The sequence below is a fragment of the Boleophthalmus pectinirostris genome, unplaced genomic scaffold (genome assembly GCF_026225935.1).
Source record: "Boleophthalmus pectinirostris isolate CB_2022bp ecotype Guang Dong unplaced genomic scaffold, ASM2622593v1 HiC_scaffold_23, whole genome shotgun sequence".
NCBI classification, from domain to species: Eukaryota; Metazoa; Chordata; class Actinopteri; order Gobiiformes; family Gobiidae; genus Boleophthalmus; species Boleophthalmus pectinirostris.
In genome coordinates this window covers 32,323,087-32,349,836 of record NW_026571207.1, presented here as the reverse complement: position 1 = coordinate 32,349,836, position 26,750 = coordinate 32,323,087, and the positions used below count along the sequence as shown (strand labels likewise).

The 26,750-nt window shown below is 37.4% G+C and overlaps 3 protein-coding genes across 3 annotated transcripts; 2 read left to right on the top strand and 1 right to left on the bottom strand.

Moving 5' to 3' along the window:
• Window positions 1–13,994: 13,994 nt before the first annotated feature.
• ccdc51 (coiled-coil domain containing 51) lies at window positions 13,995–19,846 on the bottom strand. Its single transcript, XM_020922088.2, has 7 exons — window positions 19,590–19,846; window positions 19,445–19,508; window positions 18,559–18,733; window positions 18,202–18,339; window positions 17,073–17,237; window positions 16,729–16,935; window positions 13,995–15,700 (listed from the first exon to the last, which is right to left on the bottom strand). The coding sequence occupies exons 2-7, from the start codon at window positions 19,447–19,449 to the stop codon at window positions 15,149–15,151; spliced, it is 1,242 nt and encodes a 413-aa protein (XP_020777747.1). The 5' UTR covers window positions 19,450–19,508; window positions 19,590–19,846; the 3' UTR covers window positions 13,995–15,148.
• A 31-nt stretch (window positions 19,847–19,877) lies between these two features.
• On the top strand, window positions 19,878–22,819 carry tma7 (translation machinery associated 7 homolog). Its single transcript, XM_020922108.2, has 4 exons — window positions 19,878–20,021; window positions 20,442–20,497; window positions 21,018–21,105; window positions 22,613–22,819. Exons 1-4 carry the CDS (start codon window positions 20,006–20,008, stop codon window positions 22,645–22,647), a joined length of 195 nt encoding a protein of 64 aa, XP_020777767.1. The 5' UTR covers window positions 19,878–20,005; the 3' UTR covers window positions 22,648–22,819.
• Window positions 22,820–23,813: 994 nt separating this feature from the next.
• Window positions 23,814–25,522, top strand: rps23 (ribosomal protein S23). The gene is made up of 4 exons (XM_020922090.2): window positions 23,814–23,961; window positions 24,656–24,815; window positions 24,898–25,018; window positions 25,340–25,522. The coding sequence occupies exons 1-4, from the start codon at window positions 23,958–23,960 to the stop codon at window positions 25,484–25,486; spliced, it is 432 nt and encodes a 143-aa protein (XP_020777749.1). The 5' UTR covers window positions 23,814–23,957; the 3' UTR covers window positions 25,487–25,522.
• The last annotated feature ends 1,228 nt before the right edge of the window (window positions 25,523–26,750 follow it).

Sequence of the window (26,750 nt, the reverse complement as noted above, 5' to 3'; positions counted from 1 at the left end):
CATCATTTTTTTTCCACAGACATTTTGAAAATGTTGTGTTTTAAATGTGTATTCACCTGTTTGTTTCTGTTTGTTTCTATGGATCCATAGAGTTTGAGAAGATGGTACTGATAGTACAAGCCTTATCTCCTCAGGCAGATCATTCCAAAGCTGAGGCGCCTGGACTGAAAAGGCTCGATCACCCTTCGTCCGGAGCCTGGACCTGGACTGAGGATCTAAGGCTGCGGGAGGGCTCTGAAGTTCAGGGCCAAAAGTTCTGAAATGTAACTTGGTGCAAGACCTAAATGACCTTTAAAAGTGTTCAGTAAAATCTTAAAATAAATTCTAAAACACAAATGTTTTAAAGTTATTATGAGTGTTAAATAAACTGTTATCTGGAAAAGGGAGCAGATTACATAAAACTGTTCCTCTCTGTTTAACTTCATGACATAGTTGTCATTTTCAGATTTTATGAAGAAAACAATTCAAGAAGTAAAGGAATCGTGAACAAAGCAGAGAAATATACGTTAGTCATTGGTTTAGTTCTAGTTTAGTCTTGGTTTAGTTCTAGTTTAGTCCTAGTTGAGACCTGTTTTTAAATAATTCAATAAATAAAGGAATCGTGAACAATGCAGAGTAACATGTTGGTTCAAACTGAAGTGGGTTTTTTTATTATAATGGACAGACGTCAGTGGGATTTGCTTTTCCAAACAAACCGATGAGCAACCAAAGAAAAAGTCGACTGTGTACAGGGGTCACAAAAGACGGGAAGAGAGGATATAACCTCAAAAAAAAAGTACAGTTAATTATATCCTTAATTTTCAAAAAGTGAGTTCAAGTCTTGGTTTAGTCCTGGTTTAGACCAGGTTAAGTCCTGGTTTAGACCTGGTTTAGTCCTGGTGAAGTCCTGGTCCAGTGCTTTGTCTCTCTCTGTCTCTGTGCCATGGAGGTGCAGTTATTCTAAGGATTAAATCTTACATAAATATCTTTACGTAACTCCTTTGTGCAGCGTGATACAGCAAAGAGATGGGCTCACCACGCACCAGTGCCTTGCTCAATGAACTCCGGAAACCAGGACTAAACTAGGACTATACCAGGACTACACCAGCACTAAACCAGCAGTAAACCAGGGCTAAACCAGGACTAAACCAAGACTAAATTAGAGCTAAAATAAGACTAAACCAGGACTAAAATAAGACTAAAACAGGGGCTAAACCAGGAGTGTCCAAACTTTTTTCATCAAGGGCCACATGTCTAAACACAGACGAAGCAGAGGGACGATCAAGGGCCGTATACTGGTGCTCATAATAGTGAATAATTAAAATATGTGCATGTTTAACACGTTAAAATCAGCCATCAGTCTTTATTCATGCTAAGATCCTCAAAACTACACACTAAATATTAAATATTAGCTTTATTAAGGTAGATTTTCAAAAAACTTACAATAAAAAGTAAGTTTTTTGTTGATGCACGGTAATTTGGGCCAATTCTCCTGGAAGCCTGAGGGCCAAGAAAAATTTCTCTAAGGTTCGCATTTGGCCCCCGGGCCATAGTTTGGACATGCCTGGGCTAAACCAAGACTAAACCAGGATTCAAATAAAACTAAACTAGGACTAAACCAGAACTAAACCAGGACTAAACTAGGAAGTAAACTATACCTTAACCAGGATGGAACCAGGAGTAAATTGTGACTGACCATGACTAAACCAGGATTAAACTGGAACTAAACCAGGACTAAAGCAGAACTAAACCAGAACTAAACCAGGACCAAGAGTTGGGTGAACTAGTGACTAATTTGCCCATAGAGATACACAAAAGGACAATGTCAAAAAAATGTCAAATTGCGATATTTGTGACAGGCATTACTGAGATTATGATTAGATTTGCAATTTCTATTTTACGATAGGATTGTGTTCAAAGTTCACATTTTAAACACTTCCAGAAGAACTGACAAAAAGACTGAAATATGAACCGATAATCTTATATTTATATATAAGAGAGGACATTTTGTTTGTGAAGGAAAATATGGTATTTTGAAGATTGCAGCCTTTGTGATTCGCTAATTGTACTGTATCTATTGCACAGACTGTATATATGAGTGGACATAGCTCACGCGCTTCATAGAGGAAGTGCACCAGGAGACTCTTCCGGCTCCATCTGACTCTGGCTCCAATTGACTTACATGGGAATATTGTCTCCCCTCTCTCTGTAAAAGTTGCTGTGAGCCTCGTCATTTTGGTCTTAAACTGTTCATATTAACCTGCTCTACAAGATCCTGATTTTTTTCATTTCTCTGTGGCCCTAAATCAAGATATGAACATAAATAACAGACCAATCAGATGCTTTCATTCCTCGAGGTCGCTCCCACAAGCATTATCAACAGGTTTGATTGACAGCTAGTGTGTTTTGTTGCTAAATAAGCCCTCTTCCCGCTTTCCAGTGAGAAGGGCAGGCACATTTAATGACCTCTGTCATGATTGGCTCCTGTGGTTGCAATGATGTTTGCGGTTGGATTTCCAAATATGGAGTCTGGCTCTAGATTTGCTCCTGTAACCTTTAGCAAAGGCAGTTTCATTTGAGTGGAGCTGAACGCTATGGGTTACATCACACTCACTTAGTCCTCTTCTGTATACAGTCTATGATCTGTTCATTCAACTTGTGTGTTTGATTCGACTGCAATTAATCCTGCAGTCCTAGACAAATATTGCCTTGACAAATCCAGACTCACCAGCAGCTGATATGGGTCTGTATAACAAATACAGAGAGATATCCTTCTGGATTTCTAGGCAAAGACAAATATGAAAATAGGGGTAGGTAAGATGAAGACATCCAGTTAACTAAAAGCACTGCTCTGTTACTCAAGTTAGACTTTAATAATCTGAGTTGTTTTTTGTTTTTTTAACATAACCTGACCATAAAGAACCGACTCAGCTGCAACTACAATAGGTGAGATGATCTGTGTAGTTAAACAAGTCTCCAACACATAAAATTACAGTCACCACCATTGGCCAACAGCTTTTCAATTAGTTGCTTTCACTTTTTTGTTGAAAATCAAACACTGAAACAATACTTGTATTTGTATTGATCAAAAGCTCCTAAAAATGTGTTGTTTAAATCCATTTTGTATTTTTTTTTCAGTTCTTAGGCTATCTCAACACTTGTTTTGTCTGCGTTTGCTAATGTGTGCATTGTGTACATCTGTATGGCCCAAAGCACATGAGATGAACTCTGGTAAACTGCTGTCAACAAAAGCAAGGCTAAACCAGGCCTAAAACAAGACTAAACCAGGTCTAAAGACGGACTAAAAAAGGGCTAACAAGGACTAATCCAAGACTATATTAAGCAAGTATTAAAGCAGGACTTAATGCTTTAAACCCTAACCCTAACCCTAAATCTGGATCAAACTAGTACTAAACAAGGAATAAACCAGGACTAAATCAGGACTAAACAAGGACTAAACTAGGACTAAACCAGGACTGAATGAGGACTAACATAGGACTAAACCAAGACTGAATGAGGACTAAACACTAAGTGGAAGGTGTAGAGTTCTTTTATAAACACTAGCACATGTCTAGACACAGGGGCCTCAATTGTGTGACCTTTGAACTTTGAACCTAATCCTTTCTGTGTGAACCCACTCACCTTTATTTTTCTCTCTGTTCTCATTAATACAAAAGAATATAAGAAGTACAAGATCAGGTCAGAGTAAAAAGTATTTGGAGGAACTGCTTTTCAAGAGTAACTGTAAGAAAAACTATCTGAATGGGTTCAGTAAAAATAATAGATTTAATAGATTTTTTTTATTTTTTAGGCTTCTATCTGTGTCGCTGACATGAGGTAAACATGATCAAATATAGCTTTTACTTTTTTCTCACTACCATTGCTGGGAAGGTTATTTTTAAAATGTATTCCCCTACAGATTACAGATTACAGACCCCAAAATGTAGTTTGTAATGTAATCCATTAAGTTACTTAAAGTGAGTAAAGTAATCTGAATACTTTGGATTACTTGTATTGTTTTTTAAAACTACATGAATGTACCAACCACATCCTGAAAATTCTTGTTTGTTCTCTTCATATTGTCTGTTGAGCCTAAGTCTCCATGAAGTGGCTTTTGTTTGTTGTAGAGAAGCGAAGACTAGAATCTTAACATGAGATGTTTGATGTGCTAAAAGACAATAAAAAGTCCAGTCTTTCCTCAAGCATATTAAAAATATTATTAATAGAGAAATTATTTCTATATGATATCACTGCTGCCTTAAATTATGTCCACCCTACTGTTAGGTGACATATTGTTTAGACCTGGTTTAGTCCTGGTTTAGTCCTGGTTTAGTTCTGGTTTTAGTTCTAGTTTTACTTCTGGTTTAGTCCTGGTTTAGACCTGGTTTAGACCTGGTTTTAGTCCTAGTTTAGTCCTGGTTTAGTTCTAGTTTAGTCCTGGTTTAGTTCTAGTTTTAGTCTTGTTTTTAGTCCTGCTTTTAGACCTGGTTTAGGCCTGGTTTAGTCCTAGTTTAGTCCTGGTTTAGACCTGGTTTAGTCCTGGTTTAGACCTGGTTTAGTCCTAGTTCAGACCTGGTTTTAGTCCTGGTTTAGTCCTGGTTTAGTTCTAGTTTTAGTCCTGCTTTTAGTCCTGCTTTTAGACCTGGTTTAGGCCTGGTTTAGGCCTGGTTTAGTCCTAGTTTAGTCCTGGTTTAGACCTGGTTTTAGTCCTAGTTTAGTCCTGGTTTAGCCCAAAATGTGAAAACAGGAAAATACCTCTGTGTAATCCATTTAATACAACAAAGTAACTGTAATCCAATTACCACTCACTGAAACAGTAACTGTAACTGAATACAGTTACTCATAATTTGTACTCTGATTACGTAACTCTGGTACATGTAATCTGTTACTCCCCAACACTGCACACTACCTAAACTCTAGCGCCTGCAGTCATTATCCAGTGCTAGTGCTGCCTCTGAGTGAATTCTGAGCTTTCACATGAACCCTGGCTTGTCCATATACCGAGGAAAACTTGTATTGCAGGTTAAACCACTGGCAACCCAGGTTCAGTTGTGATTCTAGTACAAGTTTAAAATATGAGCCATGTGTCCTCTGTCCCATTTATCCAAAACATCATGATTTGTCCCAGTTTCATACAAGAAATATCCCCGGTGTCCTTATTTAGACCAAATGGATCTCCACCAAAGTAAAGAGTCATTTGTTTAGCTAAAATACAGAAAACGGTGCTTGAAAATGACCATTAACAAAAATAAATAAATAAATAAATAAATGCACAGATAGAAGTCCATGAGATTATGACCCACAAATGAGTCAAGAATGGTTAATGTTGCACACTCTTTTCACATTTTAATTTATTTATATCAACCATCTCAACCCAGGTGTGTCCCAGTTTTGAATTTTCAAAAAATCTGGTCACTCTATTCATACTGTTCCCTTACGTGGGACTTGGGGAGTTCTCCGTGAGTATGAGGTAGGGGCCCTTTGCTCATGGTCCCTGTGTGACCTGAGGAGGCCCTGTGTTCACATTGCACGAAAGTCAAACTTGTTCCTAGAGCATGTGGGACTCCGCCAGGGCTGCCCTTTATCACCAGATCTGTTTTTTATTGTGTATAGGCAGAATTTCTAGGCACACTCAGGGTCACAGGGGGGTCATGTTTGGCTCGGAGTAAAGCCAAGCTCTGAGTCACCTGGGCTGGCTCCAGTCCTGTTACATAAGGGTGAGTTGTTGTACAGTTGTAGGGAGTATTATCTGTTACATAGGGGTGAGTTGTTGTACAGTTGTAGGGAGTATTATCTGTTACATAGGGGTGAGTTGTTGTACAGTTGTAGGGAGTATTATCTGCTACTTAATGGTGAGTTGTTGTACAGTTGTTGGGAGTATTATCTGTTACATAAGGTTGAGTTGTTGTACAGTTGTAGGGAGTATTATCTGTTACATAGGGGTGAGTTGTTGTACAGTTATAGGGAGTATTATCTGTTACATAAGGGTGAGTTGTTGTACAGTTGTTGGGAGTATTATCTGTTACATAAGGTTGAGTTGTTGTACAGTTGTAGGGAGTATTATCTGTTACATAGGGGTGAGTTGTTGTACAGTTGTAGGGAGTATTATCTGTTACATAAGGGTGAGTTGTTGTACAGTTGTAGGGAGTATTATCTGTTACATAAGGTTGAGTTGTTGTACAGTTGTAGGGAGTATTATCTGTTACATAAGGGTGAGTTGTTGTACAGTTGTAGGGAGTATTATCTGTTACATAAGGTTGAGTTGTTGTACAGTTGTAGGGAGTATTATCTGTTACATAAGGGTGAGTTGTTGTACAGTTGTGGGGAGTAGTATCTGTTACATAAGGTTGAGTTGTTGTACAGTTGTAGGGAGTATTATCTGTTACATAAGGGTGAGTTGTTGTACAGTTGTAGGGAGTATTATCTGTTACATAAGGGTGAGTTGTTGTACAGTTGTAGGGAGTATTATCTGTTACATAAGGGTGAGTTGTTGTACAGTTGTAGGGAGTATTATCTGTTACATAAGGGTGAGTTGTTGTACAGTTGTAGGGAGTATTATCTGTTACATAGGGGTGAGTTGTTGTACAGTTGTAGGGAGTATTATCTGCTACTTAACAGTGAGTTGTTGTACAGTTGTAGGGAGTATTATCTGTTACATAAGGGTGAGTTGTTGTACAGTTGTTGGGAGTATTATCTGTTACATAAGGGTGAGTTGTTGTACAGTTGTAGGGAGTATTATCTGTTACATAGGGGTGAGTTGTTGTACAGTTGTTGGGAGTATTATCTGCTACTTAACAGTGAGTTGTTGTACAGTTGTAGGGAGTATTATCTGTTACATAAAGGTGAGTGCTTGTACAGTTGTAGGGAGTATTATCTGTTACATAAGGGTGAGTTGTTGTACAGTTGTAGGGAGTATTATCTGTTACATAAGGGTGAGTGCTTGTACAGTTGTAGGGAGTATTATCTGTTACATAAGGGTGAGTTGTTGTACAGTTGTAGGGAGTATTATCTGTTACATAAGGGTGAGTTGTTGTACAGTTGTAGGGAGTATTATCTGTTACATAAGGGTGAGTTGTTGTACAGTTGTAGGGAGTATTATCTGTTACATAAGGGTGAGTTGTTGTACAGTTGTAGGGAGTATTATCTGTTACATAAGGGTGAGTTGTTGTACAGTTGTAGGGAGTATTATCTGTTACATAAGGGTGAGTTGTTGTACAGTTGTAGGGAGTATTATCTGTTACATAAGGGTGAGTTGTTGTACAGTTGTAGGGAGTATTATCTGTTACATAAGGGTGAGTTGTTGAGTATGGTATGAATGTCGTCCTGTGTCTCACTCTTTCAGAGGAGCTGTAGGAGCCTGTTGGAGAATGAGCTCCTTTATAGTCTGGTAAAGTTCAAGGAGAGATGTTCGGACATGTCCCAGCAGGAGGAGACCCCAGGAAATGCTTTTAAAGCCATTTACTTTCCAATAAATGAATAGAATGACATGGGCCTGTAAAAATCTATGTTTTTGAAGAAAATATTCAAAATAATCCTTATAATATATCATTACTTGTTTGGGATTGGCTCCACAAAAAGACCTATGATGAATTTTGTGGCTTAAAGTCCTTTCAATTGGCAACATTCTTTGGGGCTTAATAATGGCACCACTTTCTGGGATTATTGTGAAAGACTTACAGTATTTCACTATTGTTCATTCATACAGACAGGGACGTTCTTAAGATTTGTGTCAGTTTTTGTTTCATGTGGATACGCCCAGTAATTACAGTGGTATTAAACATAAACCAGGTCATCAAAAACAGTAAATTCCACCATAGAATTCTGACCAGTCCTCCATTTTAGTTTAAAGGTGCATTGTGTAGCGTTTCTGTTGGAGGGTACATCAAACGCTTCTCTCCTTAGAGATGTTATTGCTTTGTTTAGAATGTTCCACATTACCAGTGTTGGGGAGTAACAGATTACATGTACCGGAGTTACGTAATCAGAGTACAAATTATGAGTAACTGTATTCAGTTACAGTTACTGTTTCAGTGAGTGGTAATTGGATTACAGTTACTTTGTTGAAATAAATGGATTACATGTTTACGTATTTTCCTGTTTTCACATTTTGGGCTAAACCAGGACTAAACCAGGACTAAACCAGGTCTAAACCAGGTCTAAATCAGGTCTAAACCAGGGCTAAACCAGGAGTAAAACCATGTCTAAACCAGGACTGAACCAAGACTAAACCAGGACTAAACCAGGGCTAACCCATGTCTAAACCTGGACTAAACCAGAACTAAACCAAGACTAAACCAGGTCTAAACCAGGACTAAACCAGGTCTAAACCTGGACTAAACCAGGACTAAACCAGGTCTAAACCAGGACTAAACCAGGTCTAAACCTGGACTAAACCAGGACTAAACCAGGATTAAACCAGGTCTAAACCAGGACTAAACCAGGTCTAAACCAGGAATAAATCAGGACTAAACCAGGACTAAACTAGGGCTAAACCAGGTCTAAACAATATGACACCTAACAGTAGGGTGGACATATTTTAAGGCAGCAGTGATCTCATATAAAAATAATTTCTCTATCAATAATATTTTGAATATGGTTAAGGAAAGACTGGGCTTTTCATTGTCTTTTAGCAGACAGAACATCTAATGTTCAGATTCTAGTCTTTGCTACTTTACAGCAAACAAAAGTCTGTTCATGGAAACTTGGGCTCAGACAATTTGAAGAGAACAAACAAGAATTTTCAGGATGTGGTTGGTACATTCATGTAGTTTTAAAAAGCATGACAATATCAAGTAATCCAAAGTACTCAGATTACATTACTCACATTAAGTAATTTAATGGATTCTGTTACAAACTACATTTTGGGGTATGTAATCTGTAATCTGTTTTAAAAGTCACCTTCCCAACACTGCACATTACAGTATCAAACCTCTCTATCGTCATGGAGACCAAACCAGACCAAGTCAGAATGCCTGGTTTTCTAGGTATTTTTGACCTGTAATTGAATAAATGTAAGGTAAAACTGTTTAATGTCATACTTTGGAACATTCCAGGCAGAGCAGTGACATCGCCGTAGAAACAAGAAGGTGATGGATCCCCGAGTACCGGGATTCCTACAGTGTTCCCGGTTGTGTTGCAATGTGAACGTGACCTGTTGTGTTGTAATCTAATAACCCACTTTATAAGGTTAAAATGACACTAGCCTCGGTCTCTTTCAACTATAAACAGAGAAATGTGGGCCACAACAAACGTGACTCTAAAACTCTTTTAATCATTGACAAACTCATATCTGACCTCTCACCTTCCTGTTTACTGCGTTTCTCTCAACTTTTCACTGAACTCAGGAGGAGGTCTGGTTAATTTTGCAGAACTTGATTGTAGACAAAACATCAGAAAAAGGTATAGGTATATAGGTATGTTAACAAAACAGTGTCTCTGTGGAGGGAGAATTATTATTATTTATTTTTTATTTTTATTTATTTATTTATTTTTAACATATTCTGAAAAATTCTAGGAAAAGCAAAATAATTTTTTTTTTCTCTTTGGTAATTTGGTTCAAAAACATTCTTTCTTATTGTATGTCTGTGCTCTCCAGCTGAAATGATTATATCTGGATTTGGGTTTGAGTGTTCTAGTTTAGTTCTGCTTACGTCCTGGTTAAGCCCTGTTTAAAATGCACAGGGCAGCTTTTTTTATTTAATTTTTTTCTAATTATAAGAGAACTCGATTTGTCTCTAAGCAAGTGGGACCCAAATGTTGTTTTGATTTGCTTTGACCACAGGACTCACTACACTGGCCACAGGCTGTTTAACACGGGATTCTCATCAGACTCTTCAGTCAAACTGCATAAAAGGGCTATTAGAATCGATAACAAAGCAGTCTATTTTGAACCAACTAATCATTTGTTTATTCAGAGTAACTCTTTAAAGCTAAGGGATATTGTTTGTCAAAAAAAATTATCATTCCAAAAAGCATACAGGATTTCTTTGAATGAAGAGTTAGAGGATAATTTAAGAGGTTTACATCATTTTGACCATGCTACAGTCAGAACAAACATTAAATCAATATGTGTTTCAGCTCTTGATGTAATGTTATGGAATGAACTAAATGATCAATTTAAATTATCTACTTTCTTAAGGTTTAAAAAATGTCTCAAACATTAAAAATATCTGTGATGATCAAAATGATATGTAAAATTGAGAACTGTAAATTTGTCCACTCACCTTATTCCGGAAGTTCCTGTGGGCACCGCCATCATCATTCAGGGTTATATTATTGTGCATTAGGCTCTCGATTTTAACAGCAAATAAGTTCAGTAAAGATGATAAAGCCATTTTAAAGCCCCTCAGAGAATCAGTGTGACCTGTACTTGACTTGCACATGAACACTGAACATTTTACACAAATTAACCAACTTTATGTCATGTTTCAGATGCAAAACATTTCCCAAATCCTCCACTGATGTGACTGGGATTCCTGGAAGTGCAACCACATTAAAGTGCAATTTAGGAGCATTTAGAGACAAAAGTGTGTTTTGCTCAGGATGTTTTATTATAAAGCTCTTTTAGTATCTTGTACATGAATTTGATGTCATAGGATAGGCACTATATAAACATTGCTTTAATCAGCTTTAATTTGACTAATACCTGTTTCTTTGTCTAAAAAAAAGTGTATATGCTGTAATTATTTTAAAATACTAAAATCATCATCAGAATATTTTTGACGCTTACACTCATGGCCTCTGAGGTTGCACACCCACCCATCTGTTTAGGGAAAAGATTTTAACCAGCCCAACATTAAAACACTTTTTCTGCCTCTGGACATTGTCAGGAACACTGTCCTCATGAATGGACTCTGGAAAAACGTTCTCATGAATCATATCTCAACACAATCTCTCCAAAATACCACTAATCAGCTCGTGACAGAACCCTTCTCTGTCTGGACTGCACCCATGTTATTCCTACAAACTACAGAAACATAATCTTCCCTCACACATTTTCTTTTTCTCGCTTTCTCTCTTCTTTTCTTCTCTTCTTCCCCCTAGAAATTATGTTATCTGGCAATTTGGCAAAACAAGGTCCTATCCAACTTCTCATGCGCCCAAATCTTTTTTTAACGCGCCACACTGTTTTTAATACACTTGGTCAAGCTAGGCACACATACACTTCATACTGTCATTTAAGGCAAAGCTTTTTGGGTGCACAAATAAATGAGAAGCTTTTAACACCAATCTCAACTACTGTACCGTTTGTCTGTTGTGGTATTGTATGCATTGTATTGTACTTTTTGTATTGTCCTGCCTTATGTCCTGCCTATGTATACATATATATATATATATATATATATATATATATATATATATATATATATATATATATATATATATATATATATATATATATATATATATACACACATGTTGTAAGTAAAATTGTAAATGTAAACTGGCTGTTCATATGATGTTTTCTTTCTTGGAATTCTGTCACTGTTTAATAGGGTTAGGCATCATAAGTACTTTTTACTTCAATCTAAACACTTTCGGTCATGATCCATGGGGGTTGTAGTTTGTTTAGTTTTGCTTTGCTTTGTTTTGTAGCACTGTAAAATGAATAAAACTACTACTATATTCACTTTAAAGGGCCCATATTACAGTGTTTTCTCATTTATGTTATAATGTAGTTTCCTCATCACAAACAGACGTGGAGTTGTGTTGTGTTTCATTTATACAGGTTTAACACAACACACAAACCCTGCAGATTTAGACTACACTACATGACATCACAAGGTGGAACAGAACATTTTGAGCTTTGGAGATGTAGACAGACTAATAATAAAGGGTTACTCAAACATGTGAATGAAAAAAAAAACACAATTCCAGATTTGTTTTTGATGAGGTAACAACATTTTAAGATGGTTTAAAGCTCACAAGAGTCAATTTTGCGTATTATAGGATCTTTTGGGTGTACTGTATCTAGTTCTGGTTTAGTTCTGGTTAAGCCCTGTTTGGGTCCTGTTCAAATCCAGGTTTAGTTCTGGTGTGGATGGCCCTTAACACTTTAAGGGCACATGCACATTGTTTTTATTCTGACACAGAAAGCAGAGGTGTATTTCCTGTTTGTTCTGGATCCAGTTTCTCACAGATGCCCTCCTCCGTCTAAAGGAGCCAGTGTTGAGTTTCCTCCTCTAGTTTCACACCTTTCAACTAACTGATCACACAGAGCAGACAAACAACGGGCATCACGAGGCCATGTCCTGGTTCTTTGTTAAAGGTGCACTGTGCAACTCTTCTCGTGGAGGGTCTGCCACCTGCTTGTCTCCATGGAGATGTGATTGTTGGGTTTCAGAGGACATCACAGCATTCTGTAGTTTGATGGTATTTAATACAAGCTAAAGGAGCTAAAATTAATATAAGTAAACTGCTCATTCTTCTTGTAATACAGTGAGTTCTAGTCATTAAAAGACATCATCACACAATATTGACTCTTGTAAGATTTAAGCCATGTTGGAATGTTACCTCATCAGAAACATACCTGGAGTTGAGTTTTGTTTCATTCGCAAGTTTGAGTAATCCTGCATTATTTGCTCTGTTCCACCTTGTGATGTAATGGAAGATTTAAAGTTAACAGTATCCTCCATCCATCCATCCATTTTCTTACGCTTATCCGAGGTCGGGTCGTGGGGGCAGCAGTCTAAGCAGGGACTACAGCATCCTTTTACCTTTTATTTAGTAGAGCTTGAGAATTCCAGGGTTGAAATCATCCAAATGATTCTAGTGAAGGTGTATGGGGTGTAAAAACACAGTGGACACAGTTGCTTTGCCTGGAATGTTCTATGGAATGACATTAAACATATCCATCTAGCATGATATGGGTGTTTCTATTGCTCAGAAATACAATAATTCCTTATTGGAAACATTTCCATGGAGACAAGCAGGTGACCAAGCCTTCACTATACAGTTGCGCAGTGCACCTTTGAACGCTTGTTAAGTCTTAGTATAATTCAGGTTAAACTGTTAAAAAAAAAAAAAAAAACAAGAAACAAAGAAGAAGGCTGAAAAGATCTAGTCCATGAGGTGTACTGACTTCAACAGCTTTGTGCCAAATACTTCAGAAACCTGAAACTGTAGAAGTGGGACATGCTATGTTATACATGAGTGACAGGTTTTCATGTTAGTCATGATTATTACTGGTTACCTCCGCCAAGGAGGTCATGTTTTTGCCAGCGTTTGTCTGTTTGTTTGTTTGTTTGTTTGTTAGCAACATAACTCAAAAAATTATGGACCGATTTTGATGAAATTTTCAGGATTTGTTGGAAATGTGAAAAGGAAGAACTGATTTCATTTTGGGGGTGATCCGGAAGAAATCCTGGATTCTGGATCACTTTGAAATTTTAGTTAACATTGTAGTAAATGGGGCCAAAAAGTTTGTTTCTCAATATCTCGGTTAATTATTGACCAAACCCCATGAAATTTGACTCAGGGATGGACAATAGGATCCTCTTTCATATTCCAAAGGCTGATCCGGATCTGATCCAGAAGACTGATTTTATCGCAATTTATATAAAAAATTGGGATAGTCCTTGGCGGAGGTCTGCGCTCTCTGAGTGCTTTTCTAGGTTTGGCGGGTTGTACCGGTTGTAAATATTTCTCATATTTTTACATCAATTAAAAGGCCCATATTATGCAATTTTCTGATCTGTTATAGTTGTTTCCCCACATACCTGGAGTGGACCTGTTTTGTTTCATTCACATTTTTAACACACAAACTCTGCATATTTAGGCTGTAAATTGAAAACACTTTAAGTTCTCACTCACAAGTTCCAACTTGTGAGGTCAGTTGGTAATACAGAAAGTGCTCCATTGTGTTTTTAAACTCCATACACCTTTATTAGAATGATTTGGATAATTTCAGCCCTGGAGTTGTCTGTCTCTACTGTTCAATGCGTATGTGTATGTTGGAATGTTCAGAAGTTACAGTGGTGACACAATGCACACATTAGCAAACACAGACAAAAAAGTTTGAATAGATTTAATTTAATTTTTTCATTCATTTATAGAATGAAAACTCAAGACAAAATACAAAATGAATTTAGAGTTTGCTTAGAGCCTTTCCGGAATCTGCTGTAATCAATATGAGCGTTCATGGTTCGGTTAGATTTTCAACAAAAAGGTGGGAGTGAAATCAGCTCTTTCTGTTCAGATTGTTTTAAAAATAAAGCTCAGATCAAAGTCTAAGAGCTTCAGACAGAGCAATGCCTACAGTTAGCATCACACCCCCCCCTTTCTGTGCATCCAAGTAACACTTCTATTTTCAATCCAAATGCATGTCTGCCCTCTAGTGGTTGGCACATAAATTGCTTTCATACGTGACCAAATAGTAAAGACAAATTTTCAAAATAACAATGCATTTTGGGTGATTTCATTACTAAATGTAATTAAAGAAAAGATTTATACACAGCTACATTTATTATCATTATATGTAAATCACAGTTTGTATAAAGAGCACATTTTACACAGCAAATCTATCTTATAGCATTGTTTCTCCCCAGTGTACAAGTCTATTTATTATTTAAAGCTGGTAATAGAGTGTTACACATTACCAGCATCACTAATCTTTTTTAGTATCTTCTGGTTTAGTTCATCTTAAACCCTAAAAAAAGGGTAGCCTAGAGATGCACCAATATGGGGCCAATACTCGATCCAGCCAAATTTCCTGACTCGTTGCGGATATCGGAAACCAGTATTTATATCTGTGCATCCCCTGTGTAGCGCTGGAACTTTATAAGGACTAAGGACTTTGTTTAGTCAACATGGTCCTATTTTTGTCCTGATGCAGGTTTAGTCCTGTCCCTCACCAAGTTTAGTCCTGGTTGAGTCCTCGTTCAGTCCTGTCCCAGACAATTTAGTCAGTCCTGATCCAGTCCTGTTCTAGTCCTATGTCAGACCCGGTCTAGACCCGGTCTAGTCTCGGCCCTAAGTCTCGGCCCTAAGTCTCGGCCCTAAGTCTCGGCCCTAAGTCTCGGCCCTAAGTCTCGGCCCTAAGTCTCTGTCTAGTAGTCCTGGTCTAGTTCTGATTCACTCTTGGTTTAGTTCTGGTTTAGTTCCCGTCTAGTCTCGGTCTAATCCTGGTCTAGCCTCGGTCTAGCCTCGATCTAGTCCCGGTCTAGTTTCTTTATGGCGTGGCTCCTCTCAGCAGCAGATAGAGCACAGATACAGCTAAGGCACTGGCAGTATAAACCACCACAGCATTGTACACCACACTGTCCCTTATCTTCACATGCAAGTTTCTCTGTGATTCTTCCAAATTTCTCACCCAAATCTCTTCTTTTAACGTTTCTCCGGTTAAAATTTCAACTTTCTTTGTCTTTTCCGGTTTTGCAACAACTTTGTGTTCACTTACAACCTTTTTTACAATTGTCACATCATTTTGTACCAACTCCAAGTTAAGTTTTAGTCCGTTTAAACTATTTTGAACAAGTTGCTGTCCCTCTTGGAGATGTTGCAATGCAGAATCAAAGTTTAAGGACACAATATTGGGTGGAATTTGTGGAGTGGTTTCAGTGTTTTTGTCATTGTTTGTGAAGTTGTGCAGAGAGAGCCTCATCTGGTTGATAAGAGAGCCTAGTTCATCTTGCTGCGTTCGGTGGTTCGTGGCCTGGACACGTAAAGCTTCTTGGAGGTTTTCTGGTCCCTTCTGAGCTTCAAGTAACAAACTCTTAAGTTCCTGAAAAGAAAAAAAAATAGGTTTGAGGAGGAGAGAATTCAAAACATCATACATGCTTCTATTATTGGCTGCTTTCTCATAGGTTTAGTCCTGGTCTGGTTGCTAGTTTAACTGGTAGAATTTGGTGTTTTTGACACTTCAAGTGTGTTTTTAGATTATTTTAGGATTCTAATAGTATTTCTATGCACTAAAATTAAATAAGACATACTGTTCTTGTATCTGCTTTATAATGTGGACATTTTAAATTGCAATATTCATCTATAATGACTTAATTAAAAAATTAAAAATAAAAATAAAAACACCCGTGCTCAGTGAGAGCTGATGTAGCCTTAAACGTCATAACAACAAAGAGCCGGTAACTCTGATGGATAGCTGTAGCATTAAACTAGCATTAAACAATAAACGGCAATATGGCGTCTTGAAAATAAGCAATAAAAGATCGCTCAAAAATGAATGAATCACTCCAAATACAACTTCAAAAGGGCAAATGAGAAAAGATAACAGCTACAAAAAACTGTAGTCTGCTGTAAAACCTGATTGGGGATCTTGCATTTAAGATGTGACCTGGGAACTGAATCTCATTTTTTATTCATGTCAGGCTGAGAAAACACATATTTGTTTGTAGTAAGAGTATGGTTATAGTATTTTCGATTTAACTTGGTCCTAATAAAGAAAAACAAAAACAAAAAGTCTAGTGAGATATACATATAATAATTATATAAATATTCTATAACATACAAATCGCATGGTATACGACTACTACTATAGTGGCAGCTCTCTGTGTCTGTGTCTCTCTCCCTCTCTTTCTCTCTAGTAGAGAGAGGGGTTCCATTTTTGTTGGAGTTCCATTTTTTATTGTTTTTTAACTGCTTTAAATTGCTCAGGGATAAATAAAAAATTCTATTGGGTGATTGACAGTAGATACTGGGACATAACCACATCTATGATACTTCATAAAGCAGAAAAGATAATAATGGATATCACCTCAATTTAACAAATAAAAAACTAAACTAAGCAAACCACCTCACCTGCAGTCTGACCCTATTGACGTAGGTGGACCCCATGACCCCGATGATGGCGCCGAGCACCGACCCAATCACAGACCAGTTCTTGGTCCGTTCGGCTCTGGTGCGCTCCTTCTCGTGGCTCTCTCTCACCGCAGCAGAAAACAAAGCAAACTTCTCCCTTTCAGACCCCTCTGCCAGCTCATAGGCTGAGCGCAGCCTCCGGTCCTCCTGGAAAAACACAGAAGGAGTGAGCTCCCATAGTCCTGGTCCTGGTTTAGTCCTGAGTCAGGCCCTCGTTCAGTTCTGGTTAAGTCTTTTTTCAGTCCTGGTTCAGTCCTGGTCCAGTTCTAGTCCAGTCCTGGTACCTGTAGTAGTTTGTGTTCTATGGTGGCCAGCTCCAGATAGTGTGGCTCTTCTCTGGACACTCGCTCCAGTCTCTCTCTGACCTCCTTCAGTCTGAGCTGCAGTGCCTCCACATTCACATGAGCCTCTCTGACCACCGACCGGGACACCATGAAGTCTGCCTCAGCCTAGCAGACATAGAACAGGGGAAAAAATACTTTATGAGCATATGACTGGGTGAAATTACACTTTTCAATAGTTAACACCATAACACTTAACTTAGACAAATTTTATTGATCCACAAGAGAAACAGTTTGGATGCAGTAGCTCACACATCATTATATTATAATAATAAAGAGCAAAAATATAAATTGTATTAATAAATTCTAAAATAACAAGAGACTTGTGCCAAATAAGGCATAATTATATAAATCTATATGTACAAGTAAAAATGAAATATAGAAGTATAGTAATACAAATATATCTCAGTTATGTACAAGAAGTCGTAATCAGAAAACAGTGCAAAGATAAAATCATGATTGACAGGTAATAGGGTTATGTGTTACATAAGGGTGAGTTGTTGTTGTTTCAAGAGGTTTCAAAGAGGTAATTCCATAACTGTTACCAGGCAACTGTAATGTTAACAAAGGCCAAAACTAGTGTAAAAATGGCTAGGATTAGACCATAATTAGACCATTTAAAAAATGCATTACTTTCAACAAAATAATCTTTAAAGTGACAGAAAAATACTATCCTTGTGCATAAATTCTCCCTACATTTTGGATGGTGATGACATAGATAGAGGGATAAATTTTTAGAATTCCCCATTAGACCAATCACACTGTTCCTTATACCTCAGACTCCACCCCTCCTCTCCCCTCACTCTCCCATTTAGTCCTCCAAACACATCCCAGTTTAGCAGCTCTATTTAAAATGTGGTTGTGGGAGGAGTTTAGGCATTTACTTTAGTCTTATTTTAACTATCTATTTATCTATCCATCTATCTATCTATCTATCTATCTATATATGTATATATATATACATATATATATATATATATGTATATGTATATGAAAAATCAAGTGTTTCTAGAGTGTACTGTACTAGGTAGATTTTTATTTTGTGTGTTGCTCCATTTTATCCATATCTGACCTGTGTGACTTTGGTCTGCGCTTCCCGGACCTCGTTGATTCCCACAAACTCTTCATATTGACTCCACCACGAGTTCAGAGTCGAGCTGAGCGCCTGAGATGAGCTGTGAGCCCACTGCCGACCCAAAGCTGCTGCACTCTGATGAGACAACATTAAATTGTACAATTCTTTATAAGTCATGCTCAGTTGACATCATAACATCCTAGACTATCTATAGTTAAAATTGAGTTGGAGAACTCTGTGGTAGAGACTGCAGATGTTGACCCTAGTTTGTTATACTGTAACCCAATCAAAATTAAATTCTCATTCAACCTGCAAATCACTACCAAAATAGAAGTTATCTACACATGTTTTTACCTGTAGAGTGGTGAGGGCCTTCTCTTTGACAGCCTCTGCTCCTCTCCGGTCATTTCCTTCTGGAGGTTTGAGGTTTGGGGCATCACTGTAGAACCGTACTACAGTAGTGAGGGCTGGTCTGGAACCGTTCACAGAGAAACTACGGGATAAAACGCACAACTGGACCCCTCTGTATCTGAAAAATTTAAATGTGAAAAATTACTGGCCTTATTAACTGATAGAAAGTGTTTGAATTTATGAACCAAATAATTAGGCAAATGAACAATGCTATACTCCCAATATCACTTTATGTAAGTTAACAATACATGACAAGTGGAAACAAAGAATAACCTTATATGAAACTTAAAGATAAATTAACTTGATAATATTAACATCAGAAATAATAACATCAGAAACTAGAAAAGCACTCAGAGAGCGCAGACCTCCGCCAAGGACTACAGTTCCCCTCATATTAATTGTGTTTTCCATAAATATTTGTCTCGTATCTTTCAATTTGGAATGAAAGAGGATCCCATTGTCCATCCCTGAGTCAAATTTCATGGGGTTTGGTCAATAATTAACCGAGATATTGAGAAACAACATTTTTGGCCCCATTTACCACAATGTTAACTAAAATTTCAAAGTGATCCAGAATCCAGGATTTCTTCCGGATCACCCCCAAAATGAAATCAGTTCTTCCTTTTCACATTTCCAACAAATCCTGAAAATTTCATCAAAATCGGTCCATAACTTTTTGAGTTATGTTGCTAACAGACAAACAAATAAACAAACAAACAGACAAACGCCGGCAAAAACATAACCTCCTTGGCGAAGGTAATAATAAAATCAAAATCGAGAAACATACATTTTAAAATCTTTTAAATCAACTAAATATTTTGTGCTGTACCTCATTTGTAATTATGATTTTGAGAGGATGAAGAAGAATTGTTAATTCACTTCAATATTGGTCCCTAAAAATAGACAAACACACTGATTATAAATGACCAGGTTATGGATAAATGCCGTGACATATAACAACAATAAAAAACAACCTTTCGAAAGAGATCCAGGAAGGTGACAGTTCCAGATAAGATTCATTTACGATTAGCCATTAGCTCAAAATATTTACTCTCAGATTCTTTCTACCACATTGGATCACATTTACTCATGTGTTACCTACTCCGCTACCCGTTTCACATATAAACATCACATATCCTGCAGCTGTCATGTCGTTTTTCACAGTTTGTCGAGGCTAATTTGTTAGCATCCACATGACCCACGATGAACTGTTTATTTACACTCAGGCACGTCTGTATCGTACTATTTCCGGAGCGCCTGGGGTCCTGACGGAGCGATTTGAGCATGGCTCTATTAGAGTAAGAGATCGAGAAGCACGACGCCGGTGGCTGTTGTATTGCTGGGAGCTTCCCTTATTTTTATCTGAAAACTACACTGAAATAAATCAAATATGTCCGGAAGGGAAGGTGAGGTGTAATTGCATTTACTGACTCGTTAAATTTGTGCTGAATACTAAAATGGCGTAAAAATAACGGGTATAAAAACCGGGCGTTACGGATTTAGCATCATTTGGCTAACGCAGGCGGGAGATGTTTAGCATAATGTTTTTTCTCTATATTTGATCAAATTGTATTGACATGACATTTGTAATATCTTTTCATATAAATGGACGTGGTCTGGATACTGGTTTAGTACAGCTCAGGCGTTCCCAGTGAAACAGAAGCAACGAGACAAAACACAGTGTACATTATGCTAATTGATTTTTCAGTTGATGCGTTTAATTGTTGGTGATGTGGGAGAGATAGTGGTGGTAGTTTGGTTCTCCATGTAGTTATGATTAAAAAGGACTTATATGATATACATGTAATCATTATGTGTGTGTTTAGGTGGTAAAAAGAAGCCTCTGAAGGCCCCAAAGAAAGCATCGAAGGATATGGACGAGGTGGGTATTGGCTGAGTGGCAGTGCAGTGTTAAGAGCTCAATTTAATAAAATTAGAGACAAATCCAGATTGACTGCTGCTCAATACACAAAACTGAGATGGTACACTTTGGCCTGTCACGATAATTTCTGTATTGACTTACCATTCAATATATGATGGATAGATCAATAATTTTTGAGGGTGCTTTTTGTTTGAACTAGTGGGAAAATGTTATTGTTTTGTATGTATTATACTGAGCTGTAGAGGGTACAATTATGAACTTCTATCATCATTATAGATACTAACTACTTAAGTGTTGCATTCTGTGATTTATTTGCCTTTAGCTCATATTTTTTAACCATATTGTACATTGTGCATTTAGAATACTTTTTGGGGTTAATTCTGCTTTATGGTTTGGTTTCAGTATTATTGTTTATCGTCTATATTTAACTCAGAAATATATCGTCTCACAAAATTTGTTATTGAGACAGGCTTAAGTTCACCTCGGAAGAGTTTGTGTCAACACTGTCTGTTTGTTTCAGGACGAAATGGCTTTCAAACAGAAGCAGAAGGAGGAGCAGAAGGCGATGGAAGCATTGAAGGCCAAAGCTTCAGGGAAAGGACCTTTGAGTGAGTCACACCACTGTTCTATATGTATATGGATGTAGTTAAGTCTCCTGCCCAGGGTCACAGCCACTGCCTTGTTATGGTAAACAAGGTTAAATTAGTCCAGTTCAGTTTATTTGCCATATGCAGTAATCAAACCACATTGGGGGGAAAAAGGGTGCAAGAAGCCCAGAGTGCACAGCATTTCTTCACCCATTCAAAAGAGCCATAAAAAAAATAAACACAAACCACTATAATATAAACATGAGTCAAGGATATACACTATCAATACATAATTTAGCAGGAAATGTACAAAATAAAGTGTCTGTTGTTTAAAGTGATCACAGCCTGTGGGAGGTGATTTACTGTAAACTTCCACACCTGCATATTATCGTACTGGCTGGGATGTCTATATAGTAGTGAAGTCCAATATGAAAATGTACAAACATTTACTCTGAGAATAAAGATGCAGAGTGTAGTAGAGGTAGACAAAATGGCAAAAAGTCATAATCTTAGATGCGGGGCAAGAGCCACATTTCCCTAATGATTACATTGTACTTTGCGATTAAATATCTAATAGGTAAATGTACAATTGTTTTTATTAGTGATTCAACTTTAGAACTCACTATATTACAACAAACATTTGCATTTTGAACACCTGTCCCCAATCTGTAAATATTATTGGCCTAAAGAATGGTGTGCTCATCTGAAACTCAAAAACTGGAAGAATCCTTGAATATAGAAAGTCAAATAAGGGTTTAAGCATTTACTATTTGGTTACATGCCTCCATGTATTAATATATTCAACTTATATATTCATTTGGCTGAATTAAAATCAAACATGGAAACTGACCACAAAATACACAAATCCCATCTGCTATTTTGTTCCTAAATACCTTTTAAAAATGCCCTAAAGATTGTATTGTAGCTGTTGTTGCCATTTTAAGATCTTAAAATCATGTATGTATGTATGTATGTATGTATGTGAGCGAGCATCATTTTTGTGACTTCAGTACATCGCTCAGGTGTTCGAAAGGAGTAGGTAGACTGTAGAAAACTTGTATTTTCCTGCCCCTTATTCCAGAAGTTATTAGTTTGCAGACATAGCACACATAGCAGCTTAGTTTAATTACAATTTATATAGTATATAGAAATATTTGTTATATGTTGTTATATGTTTGTTATATGTCTTAACAGCAGTACAAGAAGGTGATATTGGTAATGATTCACAAAAGCACCCAACAAAAATATATAGTGCAATAGTATTCAGTTCAATAAACCTAAATGATCATGATCTACATATTTTTAACATAAATATTTTTTTTAATTCCTTTAAGACAGTACAGGCTTTTATACTTTCATCTAAATTGTTCCAGAGGTCAACACCACACCTTGAAATACATTTTTACATTTTCTTCATAGTTGGGTGATACACAACTTTTTTTTTTTAATTTAAATTCATAATTCCTCTCACTTTATACCCATCTTTTCTGTTTCTAAATAAAGATTGAAATCCTCTGTTCTTTTGCAGCCGCCGGTGGCATTAAGAAATCAGGAAAGAAGTGAACTCTGGATGTTTTTTTCCCTCACTGTGTAACTTGTCCTCCTCATCAAATGACCCCTAACGAAGCAAGACGTGTGACCAAACACTGCAAATGAGAAAAGTCACATCATTCAGTTCATATCCGGTGTAGTTTTATTGTAAAGAGAATGGAATAATAAAGATTTTTTGTAATTAGTGTTTCTATTTTTTTGTCTTGTTTATTCTATGTAATAAATGTAAGCTTTCTTTGGTGGGAGATTGTCTGATAAAAATACAAATTGATAAAATACTGTTGTTGAGCTGAAAATGAGACATATGTATCTTTGAATAAGAACTGAATGAGTGTTACCAAGCCCAAACAGATGACATATACATTGAAATATTTGCTGTACTGTCCTTAGATTAATTAGAGCTTTTTCTTTGGTCTTTTTTTGTTTTTGTTTTTTTTTTCATTCAGGAGCCACACTTTTACCCATGCACACACATACACTCTAGGCCTGCCATACTGGATGCAAGGCAAGTGTTTTTCCACATAAAATAAAGATGACGGATTAACACAATTTTGTTTAAATCTATGTCGATATATTTTGTAATATCTATAGAGAAAGTTACTTGGCTATTAATGGGCCAATAATAGTTGAAACAAATTAAATCCATTATGTAACCATTCACTGTAAATGTTCTGAACCCAGAACATAAGTCTAAAATGTGAATCTAACAAAGACAGTTTATTATACTATTTTCTGATCTATTTTATAATCCTCATCACAAACAGACCTGGAGTTGTGTTTTTGTTTCATTCACACAAATCCTTCATATATAGGCTGTTTTCTTCTCTCAGACTGAAAACACTCTGTTCCATGTTATGATGTCAGGTGGAAATACAAGTGCTCCACTAGGTTTTTAAAGTCCATACACCTGCGCTTGAATCATTTGGATCATTTTTGCCTTGGAATTGTCAATTTCCTTGAAAGAAAAATTAAAAGGCGCTGTTAACTTGAAAACTACCACTTCATGACCTCACAAGGTGGAACAGAGCATTTTGAGCTTTAGAGATCTAGACAGATTAATAATAAAGGGTTATTCAAACATGTGTGAAGGAAAAAAAACACAACATCAGGTATATTTTTTATGAGGTAACAACATTTTAATATGACTTAATGCTCACAAGAGTCAATTTTGCCTAATGTAGCACCTTTAGATTAAAACTTAATCAATGTTTTTCTTTTTCCTTCAGGCGGGATTTAAGCCGCTCTCTTGAGGTCCTCACAGGAGACTTTGCCGCGGTGCACTCTGGGCTCTTCCTTTCCATCCCAGACTCGCTCCTGCAATCATGGGTATGTCTCACGAATATCATTAAAATCACGAAAATAATGTGTCTGTGCGTGTGGATGTACTCTGATCGGACTTGTAATACATTGAAGTCTGTAATCGAGTTTATTTGAAGAGGTTGAAACGCACCCGAGGCTGGAAATGTACATATTTAGTTTATCGGTTCGCCGCAACGTGGAGCGGCCATGACTGCGTGTTAGCCATTTTAGCTTAGCACGGCTCCTGATTTAGTCTCGTTAGTCTTGTCTTGAGTGTACATTAAGTATCTAACCTGTCAATTAAACCACTACTGTATTGTTGCATCTAAAACTCCGTTGTTGAGTTGTTTAGTTGGTTGCTTTTAATTTGACTGTCGGGATACGTATTTGTGGCAGTCAGAACAATGTGTTTCATGGACAAAATCAATCTGTTATTTTTAGAACAATTTGAGTTCATCTAACTTGGCTGCATTGATATCCTATTTAAGATTACAGTGATGCTCTGCAAACCATGTTTTTAAAATGTGAAGCGAATTACTGTAGTGTGACAATTTCCAACGCAGAAACAGGCGGATTGTTAACATGCAGTTTAAGACAATTGTCATTTGCTTATTGGTTGACCGTAAATTTAATTATGTAATTGTAGAATTAGACATGAGAAGATTTTTGACATAATTTGGTGTTTTCAAGGATTGTACTTGATGTTGGGTTTGTGTTTTAGGAAAGTGTCGTGGATTGCGTACGGCTCGTAAGCTCCGTAACCACCGTCGTGAGCAGAAATGGCACGATAAACAATACAAGAAGGCTCACCTGGGCACTGCTCTGAAGGCTAACCCCTTCGGAGGAGCCTCTCACGCCAAGGGCATCGTCCTTGAGAAAGTGTAAGAGATCAACTGCATTTCCATCAGAATTAAAATAAAATGAAAGTCCATTTCTCTAACCTTTTATTTATATCTTGTTCAGTGGTGTTGAGGCTAAGCAGCCCAACTCTGCCATCAGGAAGTGTGTGAGGGTCCAGCTCATCAAAAACGGAAAGAAAATCACTGCTTTTGTGCCCAATGACGGCTGCCTCAACTTCATTGAGGTTTGTTTGACTTTTTTTGCATCCGTTTCATTTGGCAGCATGCTGCTTTTGTTGAAATAAGGATCACCTCCAAAAATGTTAGGAGCTTTTGATATTCAAAAAGCCTTTTGGACAATTCTTTTATGCTCAAAACAAGCTATCTGTTTCTCAGGTTATTTTCTTTAAAATGTATTCATGTCCAGTAAACTTACTGAAGTATAAGAAACATACCAAGTTGAAGAAAGTATTGTTAGTCAAATATGATTTGCTAATTGCTAATGTCAAACCAAATGTCCCAAATGTGTGTCCTAACCTGATTTTGTTCCTGTGTGCTTGCTGTAGGAGAACGATGAGGTTCTGGTCGCAGGATTCGGTCGTAAGGGTCACGCTGTGGGAGATATTCCCGGAGTCCGGTTCAAAGTGGTGAAAGTAGCCAACGTGTCTTTGCTGGCTCTGTACAAAGGCAAGAAGGAGAGACCCAGGTCTTAAATGAGCTGAAGAAAAATAAATGTTTTCAATAAGAAATCTGTTGTGTCTGTGCTTCTTAATTTTGAAGGATTTGGACTGTTTTGATGGAACTCTGAACACATTAAATGTTCTGATCTTGGTGCTAACGAGATTAACATGCATAGATCTCAAACGTTACAGGCAGATGAGGCAAACACAAAGATGCATGAACGAATGCATGAACTTGGTCAGCTATTGGATCAGTACTGGTAAATGTAATCAATTATATCCGGTCCTAATAATTTGAATGAGCTCAAGTTTAGCATTTCTCATTAAAATCATAAGTGGTTTTAAAACTAGGTCAAGTAAAAAATGGTGCAGTTACTTGTTTTCCAACAAAAGTTAATGGGACTGTTGCTACAGTTTCAGCACTACTACAACCATGTTTCAGACGAAAGTGAAGGGACAACAGGATTATGTGGATATAAATCAAAACTATTTTATTATATTTTTAACACACAATGATTTTAGATTTTATTGGGCAACCATAGCTTGATTGCCCTGACTGCACACCGCTGCCAATAAACCCTTAAATAACTTCAGTGTAAACATTAGCACAAGAAGGACATTCTGGGCAGCACATATGTAATAATGCAACAATACAACAAAAGCCAGTTCAATGTTATTTTATTGGTGGATGTAGTTATTGTCTATGGGAGAAAGGTAGTGAGGGTAAGGGGGCGCTATTCATCAGCCTCACAGCCGGGGGATACAGGCTGTTGGTCAGTCTGGTTCTGGCCTCTATGGAACTGTACTTTCTACCTGAGGGCAGCAGGTGGAAAAGGTGATGAGCAAGATGGTGCCAGTCACACAGACCACGAGTTGTGTTTTCACCACTTGCTGGAGTGGTAAGGTCAGCCTTAGTGCAGCAGGAGAACAACACAAAAAATCCAAATGTCAGAACATTTCTGATGGCACAAATGCAGTAGTTCGCCTCCTCCTTGGCGCTCCTCAGTTTTCTCAAGTAGTAAAGGCGTAGTTGGGCCTTCCCACAGCTGAGGCAGTGTGAATGCCTCAGGATAGGTCCTCAGTCACAGTCACCCTCTTTACTACCTCAGTGCCGACAGACAGAGCTTGGTGGTTGTTTTGCCCATTTTTGTGGAAGTCCACAATAATCTCCTTGGTTGTCACCTGGAGGCCAGATGTCATACATCGTTCCTGTTGTCTTGTCAAAGTAATTTTTCTCCAGGCGTGCAGTCTTCTGATGAGCTTCATCACTTGTTTTTGAGTCCTCCAAAGACAGGTC

What these genes read in the sequence shown, in the direction of transcription:
- rps23 (XM_020922090.2), top strand. An exon ending in GGCATCGTCCTTGAGAAAGT is followed by an intron (nt 24,816 to 24,897) that starts GTAAGAGATCAA and finishes TATCTTGTTCAG; the next exon opens with TGGTGTTGAGGCTAAGCAGC. An exon ending in GCTGCCTCAACTTCATTGAG is followed by an intron (nt 25,019 to 25,339) that starts GTTTGTTTGACT and finishes TGCTTGCTGTAG; the next exon opens with GAGAACGATGAGGTTCTGGT.
- ccdc51 (XM_020922088.2), bottom strand. An exon ending in CGCAGACCAAAGTCACACAG is followed by an intron (nt 17,238 to 18,201) that starts GTCAGATATGGA and finishes TATGTCTGCTAG; the next exon opens with GCTGAGGCAGACTTCATGGT. An exon ending in TCAATAGGGTCAGACTGCAG is followed by an intron (nt 15,701 to 16,728) that starts GTGAGGTGGTTT and finishes TTTTCTTTTCAG; the next exon opens with GAACTTAAGAGTTTGTTACT.
- tma7 (XM_020922108.2), top strand. An exon ending in CATCGAAGGATATGGACGAG is followed by an intron (nt 20,498 to 21,017) that starts GTGGGTATTGGC and finishes TGTTTGTTTCAG; the next exon opens with GACGAAATGGCTTTCAAACA. An exon ending in TTCAGGGAAAGGACCTTTGA is followed by an intron (nt 21,106 to 22,612) that starts GTGAGTCACACC and finishes GTTCTTTTGCAG; the next exon opens with CCGCCGGTGGCATTAAGAAA.